The 19203-nt window shown below is 41.6% G+C and overlaps 1 protein-coding gene across 3 annotated transcripts in view; it reads left to right on the top strand.

The window, feature by feature from the left end:
* Window positions 1-19203, top strand: part of LOC110979695 (netrin-1-like) — an 84517-nt gene that overhangs the window by 53393 nt on the left and 11921 nt on the right. For all 3 annotated transcript variants that reach the window (XM_022235719.2, XM_022235720.2, XM_022235721.2), the window contains 2 exons: window positions 5285-5344; window positions 17142-17207. In XM_022235719.2, the coding sequence (XP_022091411.1) occupies window positions 5285-5344; window positions 17142-17207 (126 nt within the window). The remainder of the gene's footprint in view (window positions 1-5284; window positions 5345-17141; window positions 17208-19203) is intronic.

The raw sequence follows: 19203 nt of genomic DNA on the forward strand, positions 1-19203 counted from the left end.
GTGTGTGGTATTAGTTGAATTGTTCACAAGAAGGCTTGTTAATTTATAATAAAAAGGCATTTTGGCACTGCACATTTGGGCAATGAATCCATCAAAGCAACAGCCAAGAAACCAAAGGAAACGCAATCGCATGATTAACAGCCACTTGACAACAGTCAAGTAGACAGACTACTCTTTTGAAATACACATTACTGTGAGAAAAAGTTCATTGTACCGAACTCAGGCTCAACAAACATGTAAGACACAGTACACTGCACACACAAGAACATTTGTACGTGATTTGCCACTTAGCAACAGAAATGATTTACAACAGTGTGCAGTTTCTAAAGATTACTACACACAAGCCACAGCTTCCAACATGCCTCGGGAAAGCAATCGTCATCTGGTACTCCTGCATGTAGGACTGGTGTTAGTGAAAGATGCTGTTTTATAACACGAAGTTTAGAGCAGAGAAGCAATTTCAATTCAAAGCCGTGTTTCTTTACACCAGACCTCTGCAGAGCAATTCCAACATAGCCCCAAGCCTTCCACGGAAGAATGACGTTTGAGGCCGAGTAAATTACTGTGAATGCTCATGGGCACCTTGAAACGTGCAAAAAAGCTCAATTTCAGATGATCGTCCACTGCTTTTGAAAATTTAAAATCACTTCCATTGATCTTCTGAAAGGGTTTTTGGCAGGGCAAAGATTAGGTGTTGGGCCTTCTTTTGTCAAAAGAATATGAAAGCAGCTCAGAAGAGATGGCTGTTAGATTCTAGAATTCCTGAGTAAACTGAACCGGGCTTTTTGTGTCAAATCCTGCATCTAGAATAAAAGAAAAAGTTGCAAAAGATGCCTAAAAGTGGTTGCAATATGCAAAGCAAATGTTGCAATGAGCACTGTGACATGCCATGAGACTAAACTGACTTGTGGCTGATTTGTGAGAACTTGACCAGACTGCTGCCAATCCACATGCTGGCCACAGTGGGATTTGAACCTAGGTCCCAGACTTACAAGGCGAAGAAAGATCCAGCCCAGCTCCTAGATCATATGGAACGCATGGAGTCCTGCAAGGAAAAACTGAAAAGTAACTCTTTCAAAGTGTTTAGGACCATTGTGGTGATGTTCTTTTGTTGCCACCTTGAAATAGGCCTCCCTGAACTCTGTTTTGGTTCATAACAAAGATCTCAGATCTGGGTTTGTTTTTTCTTCCCCGAAGCCTAACACTGTCAGCACCATTGCAGGAGATTTCTTGAGTGTAGCTAAACCAAAGCCATACAACCGCTTCCTCCTTATTTTCCCCGAGCAAGCAGGAGGGGCATTTCAATAGCTGAATTGTTAACTATGAAAACAGAACAGCGGTCCCTCTAATCCCCTCCCTTAGCTATGATAAATATCTCCCCCTTCAAAAAATGCCAAGGCTCGCATTGGAGCAATTTGGGTTATAAAATATGTTATTTTTTCCCCGTTTGTGTTCACCATTGTGTCAGCTTTTTTTTTTTTTTCCACCCTTAAAAGTGCCCAAGGCCAATAGCGTGGATTAAAACCAAAAGTAAAGAGCATGAAAAATACTTGGTTCTGGTTTGGCAGGTCTCAAAAGGCAGCTGCATTTGCCAGGAGAAAAAAAAAATGGATGGCTCCTTTTTGGCGATAATGCAGTCATCACAGTGGAGAATCTCTTGTTGGTGGTTCATCACAATAAAAGTTAAGCAAAACAGCAAGTGTTGGGTTAAGACAGTCGGTAGAGTGCAGGCAGAAGATATCACATGCTGTGTGGTTCATCCATCCACATGCTTTTAAGACTGTGGTCATTGTTGAACACCAAAGCAATACCCCCATTGAAAAACTTTGGCTCCACCCACTGGCCAAGTCATAGTAAGTAAGACGTTAGATTCCTGGCTTGTCCTTTTCCGCCTGGTCATTGCCCTGTATGTCTCCAACCAACTCCCCCCCCCATCCCACCCCGACACTCAAAAGTCTAGAAATAGGCGTTTTATCGGTCACCATCACACTACCTACTGCAGAAACTCTGCCAGATCCTATTTAACTTGCCCTTGCATATCTGTCGACACTCTGCGAGTGGTCTCCTCCAGGCTCAATCATCCTCAGTGGCAAAACCTCTAATGAGTTTCTTTGGAAGAATTCTCTCTGGAGGCTTTCCTCCCCTCCTGCCCAAAGAGTTTTGAAAAAAAGTACAAGTACCTGCTGAACTTTTTCTTCTTCGACCTCAGAAGTTCAAAGCACACCGGTGGTTTACCAAGTGTGATTAAGATCGTGCGCAAATGTATAGAAAGCAAGCGTTGAAGTGAAGGTTAGACAGACAACTTGGTTTGATAGACCTTTTTACACTTATACGGTTTTGTCTCATTCCTGAATGGTTTCAAAATTCCCTGAAGGTATTCCGTTGGACCAGAGAAGGGGGAAGGACAGAAATTCTCTCTGGAAAGAGATTTGCATTTGGGATGTGTCAGTTTGTATAAAGAGACAAATACTTTCCAAAGGACATTACATTCACTCATTCTCTCTAGTATCACACATCAGTGGAACACACTATTAGAATCGACTTCACTAAGTTTTCAAGAAGCAACCCTTATCTTTATGTCCATCGGGCCATCTACAAAATTGGATTCAATGTTACACACTCTTCTTGTCATTTATGATCTTTCAAACTGTCTTTGACATTTATATTTCCTGCAACATTTTCCTTGCTTTTTTTGTCCACTCTCTTTCCTTCTTTTTCTTTCACCTTGTACTAGTTTCTTCTTTTCCTCTCCATCTGTTTATCTCATCTGCCCCAGTATTAAGCACTTCCCTCCGAGGCGTCCTTTATCTCTCTCGGGGGAGAGCCAATGGCTCTCTCACCAAACCGAGGTGTTAAAACACTGAGACCCAGCTTCAGTCAAGAGGTTTCCGCCCGCCCTTTGAAGTGTCGGCCAACGTGTTTCCGCAATCTCTTTCCATCCGATACTATCACCCGATTTTCTCCCTCTGAATAAGTTGCCTTTTTGTCGACGCTCACCTACATCCAAACGGTCATTTTCCTATGGCAGCGTTGTTGTCCGTGTTGAATAATAACTGAAATTCTTTGTGTGATTTGTCGACTAACAAAAGTGAGAATACCAGATGTGATCAGATCTCACAAAATGAGTTTTGAGCGCATTTCTCTTGATGTCTGTTTGTGTACGAAACGGGCTTAGGATACTCAGTTTGCCACATTTGATATATGACTCATTTTGACATCCTAATCAATTATAATGGGCGAGACTGATGACAGTTCCTATTTATTTCTTATGTGCACAATTTTATTTAAAGCTGCTATCAATGGTATCCCTATGAGCTCGTGACTCATTTGCTTTGATTGGGTCAAAAATAGGAAATTTCTTTTGGGGGTTCCTTATTTGATTAATATTTTCTGTGAATTGCACCGGAATGAGAACTCTGTTCATAATTTTTGGAAAATTTGAGGCCAAAATTTTGTGCATATTCCACCTTACAGACTGATCTGAGAAAATGCTACTTGGCATATCATGCCATGCCATTCCCTTGGTCGAAGAGGAATGCAACGTGCATGCATACCATCTGCCCATTAGCCACCTTAGTTACGGCTTTTAATTCTAGTCGGCAAAGTTGCGCAAAACTCAGTGAGAATGGAGACTTTCAAGGGATGTTTAAAATGTTACTCGCGTGAATACTCAAATATTTTGTGAGTACATCTCATTTGTCAGCTTTCTGAGCAGAAGCAACGAGGTATAACTTGACAAATATCATATTTCAGTCGGCCTATTTGCCACCGGAATGAAGTTGGCTCCTAATCTGAAAAAGCCAACAGGGTCAACAACATGAAGGTTAGCATACTTTCTAAAAAAAAAGCGACAAAATTACACTGGTAATATGATCGGCATGCAACAAGTCACTGTCTTGTCAGCTCTGAGTCATGGTTTAAAAAAGGGGAAAAATCAATTCCCTGGAATGAATTCTAGCACGATTCCATTAGTGCGGAGATGTCTTATCCGCAAAAAAGAGACTCGAGTCTCGATAAGTTGTCTCCTGATTTAATCTGTGCATAGCGAGCTGCCGAAGTGGCTCTTTTTTTTTTTAGCTCAGACTCCAGATTCTGGGTTCCAAAAAAGGATGTCGGGCAAAGTGGCCAAGCGAATATGCTAACTGTCCGAAAGTGCTGCGGGACGCATGGAGCGATTGTCGTGCCAAATGCTGTCACCGCGGAGTGGCTGTTTTCCTCTTGTCGTACTGACAGACAGCCGAGTCGATGTGCACAGGCCCACACTCTTGAAAGCAGAGAGGTCACAGAGGATGGAAACTGGAGTCACAGGAGACTTCACCTTTAAAGAAACAACAGCCACAGATGCCTTTAGTGTGAAAAGTGCTCCAGGACATCCAACCCTCTCTCTTCGTGGCTGAAAGGCTATCACTGCGCAGCAGATGTTTTTCCCTTCCCTGGGTCAACTTTTTCTTTGTTCCCTCCCCCCTCCCTTGCCTCTCACCAGGCTGGTCATTACCCCCCTCCCATTCAGGGAACCGGTTTTTGCAAAGCCGGTCCCTTAAAGTACGGCCAGTGCATGCAGGGCTCCTGAAGAATAACACATGATTCATGGCCCCAACAGGGTTTGGATTTTGTGTAAACGGAAATCAGAAATTGTCACTTTCATGCCCGGCTGGGCCTGTGTTGGAAGGGTTTTTCCCCCTAGGGAAACGATGCATGGAACATGTACATCAAGATGAATTCCACGAGACTTGTAGTTAAAAAACATACATACATATGTCACACAAGGCAATTCCAACATGCAATAACTGACAACTGAAAATACAGCTTACAGTTTTGGAAATTGAAATTTGGATTACGTTCACATGAAGTGCTTATTTTCTGAAAGCAGAGCCAATGGTGTTAAGAGTAGTTTGCAAATAAGACTCCTAGCTCTCAGTTAAATTTTTTTGCGTCCTTATTATTCACATCAGTGTGTTGATTTCAACAGAAAAATTGCGTTCATTGTCCAAAAATACAAATCCTTAGTTTGAGAGTTTATTTTCAAATGTAATGATGGTCCTTTTGGTACATGTTGGAACCCCACGCACCCTCTTCTGTTTACCTGAAGTCAGTCTCAACAGGTTTTATGTAGTTAACCACAACTGAATCAATCAATGAAGTGAAACACCGAGTTTAGGGACACACCAAGTATGTCATATTTGCATAGAATGTTGGGTATGTTTCGTCTTGGAGATAAACCCTTTAGTTGTTGGTAGGTGATATTTTTGTGAAACTAAGTCTTCTTTTTTCACTTATTTTGCAGGAATTCCTCCTCCGGAGCACTCAATCACTAACAGCCCACCTCCTGAAGAGCCTCCTCCAGGTCAGTATCAGACTTGTTTGCAAGATGACAGTAAAACTTTCTGGCTGTATTGCATTAACTGTTACTGCTCGGTACCCCTCAGGCAATTTTCTGGAGATTTTTGCCCTAATTTTTTTGTGCCGAGATTACCAGTGCTCTTTATTGCCTCGTAGCAATGTGTGTCGTTGAACACTGCAGCACGTAGCAATGTTCGTATCGTTGAACACTACAGCATGTAGCAATGTTCGTATCGTTGAACACTACAGCACGTATTCCATTCCAAGATTCTGCAGTTTGTCAAGTCACCAGATGTGCAGATGGGAGGTGGTGAAGGGGTACATTCCTCACTTTGATTCAGTGACATGAGGTTTATTCCATTACAAGCCAATCTTGGCATGTGGCCGCAGAACATCCGGAAGGTCCCTGTGGCCAGAGCAATGTGCCATTTGGCGTACAAAGTCATAAGCCTTTTGCGAGTTAAGTTTGAATAGAATCTAGTGCACTGAGTTATCTGAGTGCACATAAACATAACGATTTGAATTCCCCAGACTAAAGACACTGTTGGTATACCTCGTGATTCGGGGCAAGCTTTTGCACTGCGACCACCATCTCTGGAATAGACTGGTTCCTTTGTGCCCTTCTTATCCATTGAAAACAGTGTATTGGTGCAAGGCGTCTCTTGTATAACTAAGCAAGAGCTTGCCCCAGATCACAAGGTGTAGCAACAATGTCTTAAGCATGGAGAATTCAAATTGTTATGTTCACGTGATTTTAAAGAAGTCAGTGTACCAGATTTTATTCAAATTTAACTCGCAAAAGGCTTATTGGCCCTTGATTTTTGTAAGAGTAAGCAAAGTTCTCTCGTTACTGTGCGTACGGTGGTCGTACACTGACCTGACTTTGTGTATACAGAATAGCACAAGTTTACAAATATGGAATGCAAAGATATTGACATCACAAACGTGCGTAGCCCAAAACTTTTGCCGACACTTTCAATATTAGCTCTCTGATGAGAATAATGCAGCACCTGACTTTGATGGAGAATTGTTTGTCCAAGGGCATGTTTATCAGAAAGTGAACAAAGCCAGTGGAATGTGGGTTATTTTTTTGGGGGGGCAGAAAATTCCATGGAGTCAGAAATTGATGACTCTGATGAAATGTGTTCAAAAGAGCATTATTTGCAATTTTTTAAAGTTTCCTCTGAATAGGTCCCTGGCATTTTACAAGTTTTTCATTTTTGGGACACCCACGAGAATCCATAGGTTTCTCCATTGGTACTTCAATTAATGGAAAATATTGAGAATATTTTATGTTGTCATTTTATAGCTGAAATTAATATTTTGAAATACATTCATTACATAGTTTGCAACTTAGTTGTTTCATAGTTTTCCCTGAAGAAAGGTTGGGTCCTAATTTGCATGGATTTCTTCCCCTGAATCTGGTCGAACAATTAAAACAAAGAAGGCACTCCAGTCTTGACAGGTTGTTCTCAGACTTGAAAGAAAAATCACAAATCAGTCACGTTTTCTTCTCTTTTTTTCTCTCCAAAAATCATCGCCTTCCAAAATGATTTTGACCATCCCATTTAATCCAAAACCCTACTGGTAGCAATCATGTAGAAATCCATTTACTTTCTTGTTAGAGGGCAACTAAATATGGATCTATTAAAATAGCCCTGAACTCTTTCCTCCAAAAAAATTGGAAAAAAACTGAGAAATGACAGGGTGGGGAACAGGCCAGCTGCATGGTGGGTGCAGCCCTGACCAAGGGGGGGTTTTCACAGCAGTGATTGGTACATGAACAGGCCCAGCCTTGGTGTAGAGACACCTGCAGGAATGACAGATTTAAGAGTGTGGATTATGGAACATAATTGCCTGACCTTCCTGTGGGTTTTGTTTTTCTACTGAGTTTTATTTAGTTGAGGCACAAAATTGCCACAACAAATGATATCAAATCGGAGTATACAAAGTTGGCTCATTGAAAGTGATGGGCCCATTGTGTATTGATATTTAACAGATGTGACTGGATTCCTCAAAATGAGTCTTAATGCCATTTTTTTTGCTCTTAATGTTTGTTAGTTTGCATTTGAATGACCTAACTTGGCTCTGTGTTTTGATGTATTGCTCATTTTGGTATCCTGATGAACTGGACATTAAGTTGGTGAAAAAGTTTGACGCTTCTTACTATTTGAAATTTTGCAACATAAGTTTATAAGATTGCTCATTTAAAAAAGTGTCTCTGGTGACTTTGACTCATTTTGATATGTTGGGTCACATGCAGTTGTCCCGTGTATGTAATCTATGTGATGTGATTCAGAGGTTGATCCCAGTTGAATAGTCTGTAATGAATTAGTTAAAGCAGGACCATGGTTACAGAAGGCCCAAAGTTTTGGACCATTTGGTCTCTGAAGAATCAATTACAAAGCACAGTGTCATTTAATTTCAGAAGCGGAATGTTAATCATAGATAGGGAATTTGTTATAAGGAGCTATTTTGTGTAAGACTTCAGACACTCAGATTTGTAAAAATTTAATTTGAAGGGAAAAATACTCAGAAAGTACTCAGCCGAGTACTTTCAAGTACTTTTGTCTTGAAAACTTAACAGTGATCGTCTGAAGTCATGCACCATCAAATACCCATGTACTTTGCTTTGTTCCCTCCTAACTAGTTAAAACATTTGGCAGAGAACCTTGGTACTTGGAAAGTACTGACCACAACACTGATATGAAGTTGGCATAATGAAGCGAGAGTGTTGCTTTGGAAGCATCCAATTTTGTTGTGATCTGTTAAATGACAATGCCCAACCCTTATTGAAAGTTTCACTTGGTAAAGATATTGTTTCCCTTGCACCCCGCAAATCATATTGGAGAACTGGCTCTCAGGCCAGTTGAATCAATTAAGGTGTCAGTGTGGCATAAATCTCTCAGGCGGCAGAGTTTGGACCCCAACACAGAAAAGAGAGGGGTCTTTGGCAAGGTCGGCCCGATAATGCCAGCAAATTAACCCTGCCAAGAAGCTAGAGGGTCTCCACTGCCAGGGTGTAAAGGGAGGATTGGTGTGAGGACAGGTGTAAAGGCAAGAAATCATTGTTCAATTTGTTGTGTTGGGGGATGGTGGTGATCGGCAGTGATTGGTCTGAGCTGGATTTTGTCTGATTCCAGACTGAATCAAATGATATCTCTGGGATTTAAGGGGGATGGATCTAATGATTTCAGTGACTAGTCTGAGCTTGCAAGCTTGGTTGCTTCAGCTGGACTGAACCTGGGCTGGATCAAATGGATCTCAATGATTTATTTGAGTTGGATCTGATGATCTCAGTGATTTGTCTGTGCTGGATCATTTAAACTGTGGCTGGTTCTGATGATTTCAATGATTTGACTGCATTTGATTCAGTAGTCTAAGTGATATGTCTGTGCTGAATCATTTAAAGCAGGGCTTGATGCAATCAAGTACTCCCATGCATATGTAGGCTTAAGTGTTGGATTTTTTTCCATCCATTCTGAAAGGAGAAAGGGAAAGGCTCTCCCTAAATTGAAAATGCAGAATCTCACAAGATGGAACTTTAGAAGGCCTAGTGTTGCAGTTTCTTTTGTCTGAAAAAACTAGAAGACCATGAAATGCCTTTAAACCTGCTGTCAACACTGGTTACAACCTCATCTCATCGCCCATGTTTCTCCAATTCGGGTCCACATCCGCTCATGTTTATCCTACTGGTGAAAGCTATCCCGAAGCACCTGGGGGTCAGGGAAGGGCCGGTGCTTACATCAGACCCCCAAGCTGTTTTCATTTCCTCGGTTTGGACCGCATATCAAAAGTGGTTACATGGGCTGATCAGGCCACTGTCGTCCTCAATAGTTTCACAAATTTAGTCTGAATATCCCTCCAGCAAAGACCCCAACAAGAGAAGGGAAGATGTCTTCTGAGAAAGCCATTCTTTTCTACCAGAATCTCATGAATAAATTCGCAAAAAAATTAACGGGACTCAGAGACCAATCTTGGGAAATGTCACAACTCAAAATAATCTTCAGAAATCTTGTAAAGGATGATGAACAGCTGGACAAGTAAGAAATAAGAAGTGGATTAAACATCCTATTGCGATCTTGTGTGCGTCGGATTCTGGAAATTAACCTGTCCCTATTTTCTGTGATACTTCAATTACAATATTACTGGCAATTTCTTAAGACCCTTTGTAAGACACTATGATTCAGATTTCCTAAAACTGAATTCCTCTGGTGAAATAAGTTTTCATGCCTTATCCTTGTAGAAATATTTTTTGACCTCTTTACGGCTCAAATCCTAACCAGAATGCAAATTACGGTATAAACATCCCAGTCATTGTGGTCAAATCTCCTTTGAGACTGTTCCCGAGCAAGCTACTCACGATTCTTGAAGATCATGAGGAACAGAAAGATACCAAGGAAAAAAAGCAAGTGAAAGAAGAGACAAAAAAAATCTTCAGCAACAACATTTGCTTTATCTGGCCTGGCCTGAGCCAGAGTTAGGAAGCAGGGTGGCGGTGGTGGTTTCGCAAGGTGGTTGATGTTTGGAAAAGGGAAGGAAGATGTGGGGGTCAGACTAGTTGCCCGGATTAGGGTGGAAGGTGCTGACAGACTGCTGTGGGTAGCTCCTACCCCTTCCCCCTTCTCCAAACTATCCGTCAAAGGGGTCAGTGAATGGGCCACCAGGTTTTTGGATAAGGTCATAGACGAGGGCTGTTTCTGAAAACACAAGCTTTCTGAAAATGTGACTCACTCTTGTAAAACCAGGCTGAAGGCTTCCGAGCTATAATCTGGAAAAATGACACCAATGAACACATTGACAATGCAAATTCCACAACTCCCACTGCTCATAAGTACCAAAGCTTTCAGGAGACCAAATCTGCACTAGGGGTCACTTTGAAGAGCGAAAATTAACGGCACTATGAGGAATTGTCTAAGATTAAAATGACCAACTTCAGCCTGGTTTGGAATGGTGGGCCACAAATATCAGACTGAAGCTTCCGTGTCTACGAAACTGTAAGCCATTAAAATTGGGATCCGATGGCTTCTTTTTCCATGTGGTTAACACTTCCCCGGTGCAAGGAATGAGGTTGAAGTTTTATGTTCCTCTTGCTAAATCCGACCCAGACGAAGCAAGATTCACAAAAGTGAACACAATCATTACAAGAAATTTCAAAGATGTAGGAGACACAGCTGTAGCCCAGGTTTGAAAATAGCCACCACAGATGTTGCAACACTAAGATGTAGAGATGAGATATACTGTAAATCAACTAATATTTATCAGTGAAAAACAGTATTTTTTAACAAAAGACAGTTATGCTAAGTGCATAACACCAGTATGAAAATAAAATATTTTCACATACCCCAAATGCTTTCATAGTAAATAAATTGCTGTTTACAGGTATATGCAACATTTTACCAGATAGAGACAGTCACATGATGTGAGGTTCAGTCCCATATTAATGTTTATCTCTGAAATTTTTTAAGATGGCGTGGTTAGAGTGGTAGGCATATAGGACTAAATTGGTTTGCAGACGTCTGAAAATGTTGCACTAAGATCTTTACCTACCTCGGAATAGTTTTCTATCCATAAAAAAATATTATATGGGAAGTTTTTGGGATGATGTAACAATAAAGTTATGTGTCTGTTCGTTCGGTGACTTTTGACTGTCTGTAGATGGAGTTCCATCTCAAATTGGTGTCTGAAAAGTTCATTCAGAAACTAATACCTAATCTCGGTGATGCAGTCAGTTTGAGTGGAATGTGTTCCATTGGTCGTAGGTTGTAACAGTTGGGAATATGATGGATATTTTAGTTTTGCTCAATCATTCTTCAGACTGGGATACCAGGAACACCAGTTTTGTTGACGTGCACAAGATGATAAGTCGGATGTGCCGTGAAATTCCAAAACAAATTTTTCCCACACGGTGCGCATAATGTAAACAAAATATTGTTTAAGTTGACCCCTCTGACCTTTCAACCCCTGACTCTCAGAGACGGGGAAGGTGTGGTAGATTAAAGTATACACATTACACCTGAGCTGAATTGCCAAGAGGCGCGTGCAGGTGTTCAGCCATGGAAGGTGTTTAAAGTTCAAGACAAAGACAGATGTGTCAAATTGATGGAGGAAAACCTGAAAGAAAAAAATATGGTCCCCCGAACAGGAAGCCGTTCAGGTTGCCCCCTGTGACCTCTGTGGCCTATGACCCAAGGTGGGGTGCACCTGGAACAGCCGAGCTTTGTCCATTTGAGGGAATGTGTTACTAAATAGGAGCCTAAAGATGTGTCTTTGTGTTGATTTGTTTGACTCTGTGCCACGCACCGCGAGGGTCGGCCAGCAGAAGCCAGAAACCTGTAATATACAACTCATTTTTTACTCCCTTCAAAATAAACAGTGCTTTCTTGTGGGAAAGAAAGAAAGAAAAAGCTCTTACTTCAGGGCAGACCGCCGATGATTCACTACATGAGAACAAACTCTCTGAAGTTTATGAAAGCAGAACAAGTCGAGCTTATTGTTGGTGATGTGCACGTTGGCGGTGGAAGCGGGGGGGGGACGAGGGAGCTTGTGCCACCCTCCCACCTTTTCAAGGGGTAGAATACCCCCCACTTTTTGCAGTTCTCACAACGGGATAGGCCTTAATGGGTCAGCCTGTTAATGGCTGATGCCTGATGGTCTCACAACACCCTCCCCAATTCAAAAATCATTCTGCTGCCGTTGTGATGTTTTTCCTGGAAGGAGAGATTATGTTATATCCATGCATGTTTACTGAATTGGCAAACTGTCAAGTTCTGTTTTTCTGAATGTTCTTCAGATGCTATCCCTCTTTCTAGGGCATTTGTTTTTGATTTTGAGAGTGTTTTGATTGACTTGGAATAATTTTGGTAAGTGCAATTTAATGACCTAGAAAGATACTGAAAATTGATTCTTCTGTTGAAACCTTTTTTTTACAACACTGAAATAACTGCCTTTGTGAATTTTCTCACAAATGCTGTCAAGTGGTAGATTTCATTGGACAAATTGTCGATTTTGGTTCCCAAGCCAAGTTGTTGCTCGGAAGTACGCAAGTCAGTGTAAATGCCTGCCTATTCAGAAACTAGGGTTGCACATTGTAGTCGTTGAAAAATAGTATCAAGAAAAGGAGACATTTTTAAGGGGTGTAGGGTAGAAAACCCTCTGCACATTACACTCTAATGTCATCAGGAGAGCAAAAGAAAATAATGTGACTATTGTTTTGGGGCATTGAGGAATGCTTACAATGTTGATGCACTACACTGGCGCAATTAAGAAGATTTACGACTTCCATGCACGCAACATGAGTAATGACATTAAATTCGGGCGTGTTGCTTTCGCAACGTTCCAGGGAACTACCGGTCACCACAAACTGGGCCATTGGAGAAACTCGTAAATTTGTGCAGGTGTGCGGAGCGAGCAGTGCAGCAGGGGTACGTGGATTAATTGGCTGTGGGTTGCTGGGATTGGTCGACCATTTCCAATCCTACCAGACCAACTCTAAGTAGTCACTACCTGAAAGAAATCTGAGAAATCTTTTTTGGAAATCTACACTCTTCATTATGGAGCCACACAGAGGCAGGGCTCTAGTAACCTCCCCTTCCCCTTTTCAGATTTTTGTTTAAAGGACAGGTCTTGTTTCCTTAGCTGCAAACTGGTTACATTTCTTTAAAAACTGAATTTCATACCCAGATTAACAAATTGTTCCCCCATCATACTCATTCAAGTATTGCATCCATTTTGAGCAACCCCCCATTTGTAAATTCGGAACCCTTTAAATATGGATACTGAGAGATTTTTTTCCTCCGTAGATGTTGAAATTATCACTTTCCTAAATTCCCCTCCAATATAAAATTCAAACTTCAACACGTTAGCCGTGACCCTTTGAAAAATGCTACATCCATCATTTATTTTTGGGGGGCTAATGTCTTTGACAAAAGTTAAAAGAATCTACCTCCTTAGCCATTGAGAATCTACCTCCTTAGCTAGTGAGAATCTACCCCCTTAGCTAGTGAGAATCTACCTCCTTAGCTAGTGAGAATCCACCTCCTTAGCTGGTGAGAATCTACCTCTTTAGCTGGTGAGAATCTACCTCCTTAGCTGGCGAGAATATACCTCCTCTGCTAGTCAGAACTACCTTCTTAGCTATTCAGAATCTACCTCCTTAGCTAGTCAGAATCTACCCCCTCAGCTAGTCAGAATCTACCTCCTCAGCTAGTCAGAATCTACCTCCTCAGCTAGTCAGAATCTACCTCCTTAGCTAGTCAGAATCTACCTCCTTAGCTAGTCAGAATCTAACTCCTTAGCTAGTCAGAATCTACCTCCTCAGCTAGTCAGAATCTACCTCCTCAGCTAGTCAGAATCTACCTCCTTAGCTAGTCAGAATCTACCTCCTTAGCTAGTCAGAATCTACCTCCTCAGCTAGTCAGAATCTACCTCCTGAGCTAATCAGAATCTACCTCCTTAGCTGGTGAGAATCTACCTCCTTAGCTGGTGAGAATCTACCTCCTTAGCTAGTGAGAATCCACCCCCTTAGCTAGTGACTGGCCTTTTAAAAGTTTTTCTGTCTCCAAACTTTCAGAAGTTTCAAAAGTCCCTACATCTATCTGCTTATAAACCAGTCACACCACAAAACGAGTTGGCGGAGAGCCAATTTGTCACACTAGCCCTTGTTTAAAGATTCAAATCATAACCTGGTATGCAACAAAATATGACAGACCATATCAGAAAGAAAATATTAGTCCAACTTTTCCCGTAATCATATATCAACTCCACGAAGTTCCAAACATACACCCCTTTGAGACAGATCCCGCGTAACCTGACAACACGGAATGGAATAAATTACAAAATCTTCAAAGCCACCATTGTCCTTGAAGGATGTAACCAAAGATGACACCAAACTACAAGTTATTCGGTAATATGAGAAGGGAAAGACGGAGGAGTTTTACATTTAGAAAATATGTCATTCGTGACCCTACTTCAAAACAAACTCTGAATTTGAGTGACCTACTTCGAACAAATTTACAAGTGGGTCAGAACTTTTTTTATAGCCAGGAAAAGGCGTAACATTGAGATTCGATAGTTCTACACTTTTGCCCCGTGTCGGCTATTTTTCCTCCGAGTTGTAAATTATGAAGATAATAGTGTCTTTATCACACCGGAAAAACGTGCAAGTTTGGTTTGCCAAGGTTGTGTTAAAAGCTGTTCACATCCAGGGACGTCTTATTGAAATTTGTAAGAACCTGGAGGTTATTAAAGCTGACTGCTATCTGCTCCGAGCAGAACCAAAGAGGGCAGTTTTTTCGGGTACTCACCGTATAGGTGCACCATAAGGCGCGCAAGTATATGCGCGTTTGACGTGGAGCTGAGTACGCGTAACTAATTTACTCCGATATGTAGGGTCTTCGCGTACACGCAGAACACGTGCAAGAACCTGCTTGTAACCACCTGTCTGTCTCTTCGTCGATTGGGGATGCACTTCAGATTATGCAACAGTACAGCCTACAATGTATGTAAAAGTAATAATCCAATAATGCAGCAGTTAACATCAGGTTTAACTACTGAAATAAATAACTGCGAGTTTTTTAAATACAACATGGGTTGAAAGTCCTATTCAGTGTTTGCTGCACTAATGTGTTGCAGGAGAGAGTTCCAGATTGCAGGAAATAACCTAATTGCAGGATAAACTGGAGCAGTTTCTAGTTTGGGTTTTTGGTTTTCATCTTTTGCCAAAAACTGATAGAATTTAGAAAATTTATATTGATGATCAAAAACTGTTACTGTAACTTGTGCAGTAAGATTTGAAGCTTTGCATGGTGGAAGTTACGTGAGCTGTAGGTTTGCGGGTACACCATGGAAACTATCTTTTCAGAAGAGGTGTGGTTCTGAAAAGAACTGGCGAGTATGAACTCAACGTTTTGGCCAGGATGCTCTGGCCGTCCTCAGTAGACACTCTTTTGCTTGTTTTACTGTGGTTGCTAATTATTTTTTAAAAAGTTGTGGGATGAACACAAGTAGCGATCACTTTGGTCATGGAAAACAGATTCAAAATGCCTGTCTACACACATGAAAAGGTTTGAAACTGATTTCCCCCGGTGCTGTCTGAGTCAGTGGTTCCTTTGTGTCCTTTGGCGAGAAGTATGCCCATTTGTTCACCGTGGTTTAAAGATTTATGGTGTAACAGAGGGTGGTGTAGATTTGGCCTGAGCAAAACCTGCTTGTCTGGAATTGTTTTGAGCTGTCCTTGGGAGAGGCAGATAGGTGGCTTGAGAAGATAATGCCAGTGATGCTGGTCTTCGTCTCTTGCCGTGCCCTAGTCATGGATCCAAGATGCCTTTCGCGGTGGTGCGATTCGATATGCATGCCGTGTGTACCATTACTGTGGCACATGACTTACGTGATTCATTGTGACAGCGTCCTCTTTTTATACGTACCAGCCCGTTTTGCGTTTCCTGTGGTAGCCGTTTGTCTAGCGATGGTTCGTGTTGCCATGGTGTTGCTGATAGTGATTCGTCTTGTGATGGTTTGTGTCATGGAATTAACAACAGGAAGGTCTTGGAACCCGAAGACTAGCCATGCCTCAAAGTTAGAACTGAGTCTGGTAACAACAGACAAGCCTGTGGAAGCCACTGGCTTAGCGGCTGGAACTACATTGGTGGATCTAGAAGTCATGAAATGGGGGATACGCCCGACTTTATGAATGAACCAGAACATACGAGTGTGGTGGGTGCGGTTCTACAGGGGGCTCCCCCCCCCGTAAAATGCCAAAAAATTAAGAAATAGAAAAAATAAAACTGACAGAGCAGTAGCAAAAGTATAGATGTGATGTCACATACAAAGAGTCCCACCCTCCCCCCCCGAAAAAATATTTGGGACCTCCAATAATAAAAATCAGCTTCACAAAATCGACTTTCAGAGCTGAGATTAGCTTAAAGCCATTAATTGTGTAACTGAGCATATAATATTCAGGTAGTGTTTCTCAGTTGCCAGTGGAGCCCTCCAAGGTAACACTGTTGCATGTCACAAATTCACATTTGCACTGACACTGAAGTCCCAACAGATGGTGAAAGAGGGAGCTTAGATTTATATACTAGAGAGTGGGAGAATCTGAAAGTAATCAAACCACCCCCCCAAATAAATATCTGAAATTACAGAAAAAATGCACACGAAGTCCCTTTAGAGGGTTTGGAAATCAAATCTGCAAAAAATTCTTGACAAGGTAGAAAAGTCATATAGGCCTATGCAATTTTAGCTGTCTGGGTGTTGTTTTCATAGCACCTTTGGGGAAAAAAAGAAAGAAAAGCCGCCCATTTTTCATACTTTCTTTGGCGCTGGGCAGTTTATTTGCACTTGAGAGTGATTGATGCCCTGGCTATTGTGTGCATGACACCTGCCAGAATCTTTAGCTTTGAAGAAGTCATTTTCATTGGTTTAGAGGAGCCTTTGAATCCAGAATAGACCATTTTTGATGTGTGCATTTCTTCATTTGAAGTGACAAAATAGCTTAAATCACTATGCGTGGAATTTTCTCACCATTTTGGAAAACTTTCAGCATTTGTGGTCTTGTTGGAGATACAAATGCAACGAAAGTTCTAGATACATGTAGGAAAAACTACTTCCTAAGAAACAGTGTAGAGATTTATTCAGTAAAGTCACCCTTTTCCTTCTTTGTTATTGACACTATGCAAAGCTGAGAGACAGATTTTCTGTGCAGAATGGTTGAGAGCTTTTAACTTGCAGTGATTTTCTAAACATGGCTTCCTCTGCCAGGATGATGAATATTTGAAGTCGTTCTGTTTTTCCCCTTGCAGGTGAGTGTCCAGATTGCACGAAGAGCACCAAAATCAGCCACAAGCGCTACTGCAAGACAGACTATGGTAAGTCACAGATTCCAATCGAGTAGAAAAAGGATACAGACAGTGGCAGGTGTAGGGGTTTCTGAGGATGATGTTGTTGCTAGGCAACGAACATCAAATATACTGTTGTCATGGCACCCTGGGGATGAATAACCTAGCTGAGTGAATTTGAAAATCTGTATCATAATTTATCTAATGACTTGAGGTTGTAGTGAGGGATAAGCCTGAGTCTTTGCAATGGTCGCTGTTCTCATCAGAGTTATAAATTAGCCTAAGTGCTCCTCATTTCCTTGTGTGATGTCCTACAAATGGCCCTAGTGTCTTGATATCCACCACCAGAGAAACTGGAGACTAGGAAAGTCAGATATCCTAAGCGACAGAGAAATATGGAAGGGCAGCGTAGCACCGTGATCAGAATATAATTTCAAATCAGTGCTCTGAAATATGTGATTGCCGAGCTTTCGGTAACTGAGTACCTTCTTCAGGACAATCTCAAACAGGCAAATTCCTCCTTCAGAGATCCAATCAGAATGGCAAAATATTACAGACTTGGCCATTAGCAATGTATGTTGGATCCGGGGGCAACTGAATCTGCTTGCCCTGAAGACGGTACTCAGTTACTGAAAGCTCTGCAATCACATATATCAGAGCACTGATTTGACATTATATCCTAAGTGATAGTTCCCCAGAAATACGTACCAAACTTTTGGTCCTCTCCAGTAAAGAAATGAACTTTGCCTCATAGACTTTTCCACAGGTCAAGAATTCATTCTCAGCATTATAAAATGTTGCTGAATCCAGAGGCCAACCTAATGAGAGCCAGGCTTGGGCCCCGCAGATCCCACATACATTGCTATTGGCCAAGTCTGTAATATTTTGCCATTCTGATTGGATGACTGGGTGACATTGAATCTTTCATAATGTACAGCGACCCTTAAATTTTCCCAGAGGTGGTGAAAACGACATCTCTGAAGGAGGAATTTGCCTGTTTGAGACTTCAGGAAATCATGATCGATGGCAGTTTGGTTTAGGAGGGATACGAAAGGATCCAAACATGAACCGTTATATCCCACCCCACCTGTCAGAAACATGCGTGTCGACCTTGAACTCTTGCCTTGATGTTCCACGCTACACATGGAATGTTTCCCGCGGAAACGCTGTTGCTGTGCTGGTTAAGATCCCTCTCATTTTGTGGCAGCCGGGTAATAAACGGTTGATAGATGTCCACCCTCTCTCGGACCACACCCCCCCCTTGTATAACGAAGTTAATCATCTGATATCTGAGTAGGTTTCCTCTCGTAAATGATCGCGTGTTAACAAATTTGGTTGGTTAAAAAACACCATGAAAGTATCTGCAGTTGGCTTGGATGACTTCCACATCTTTTCGAATCACTTTGATCTCGACCAAGAGCCATAATTCTTTCCTGGTCCAACTTCTTATTTATGGGAAGACGTCAGTGAATTTGACTTGTGAACTTGCAGCAAGGTCGCTAAGACTTAATATCACTGAGAATGATAGCTTCAGTTAGACAGATTCTTTGTTTATGCTGCGCACAGATGGGCGTGATTTTGGATTTCCCACTGAGGGATGGGCTCCATCCTTGAATAAGAGAGGGCGCTCTGCCTCCTAGAAACAACATCCTTTGTCTAACACTCAGTGAAATGTGCTGGTTCATGCAGGCTGCTCAGTGTCTGTACAGTTTGCTATGGGCATGTTAAAGAGGGTAGGCCATGCCAAATTTCTTTTTCACTGTTGAATTACTTGAGGGGATGTTGTTGTACATGAAACCAATAGCAGCTATAGAGACGTATAAAAACAGAGCATTCAGGGGTATTTTGGGATATCTTTGATAGACTAATATGTACATGGTATTTCAAATTCCCATCAAAATAAAGTGTATACAAGCAATGACTGTGTGTACCATAAACACACGCACTTTTATCCTATTTTCTCCTTTTTTAATGATATTTATAGCTTGCCTTGAGCGAATAACGCGTTTAGACACTGAGATGCTAT

Source organism: Acanthaster planci, linkage group LG07 (assembly GCF_054643075.1).
Source record: "Acanthaster planci isolate LZ-2023a linkage group LG07, COTS_SCS, whole genome shotgun sequence".
Classification (NCBI taxonomy): domain Eukaryota; kingdom Metazoa; phylum Echinodermata; class Asteroidea; order Valvatida; family Acanthasteridae; genus Acanthaster; species Acanthaster planci.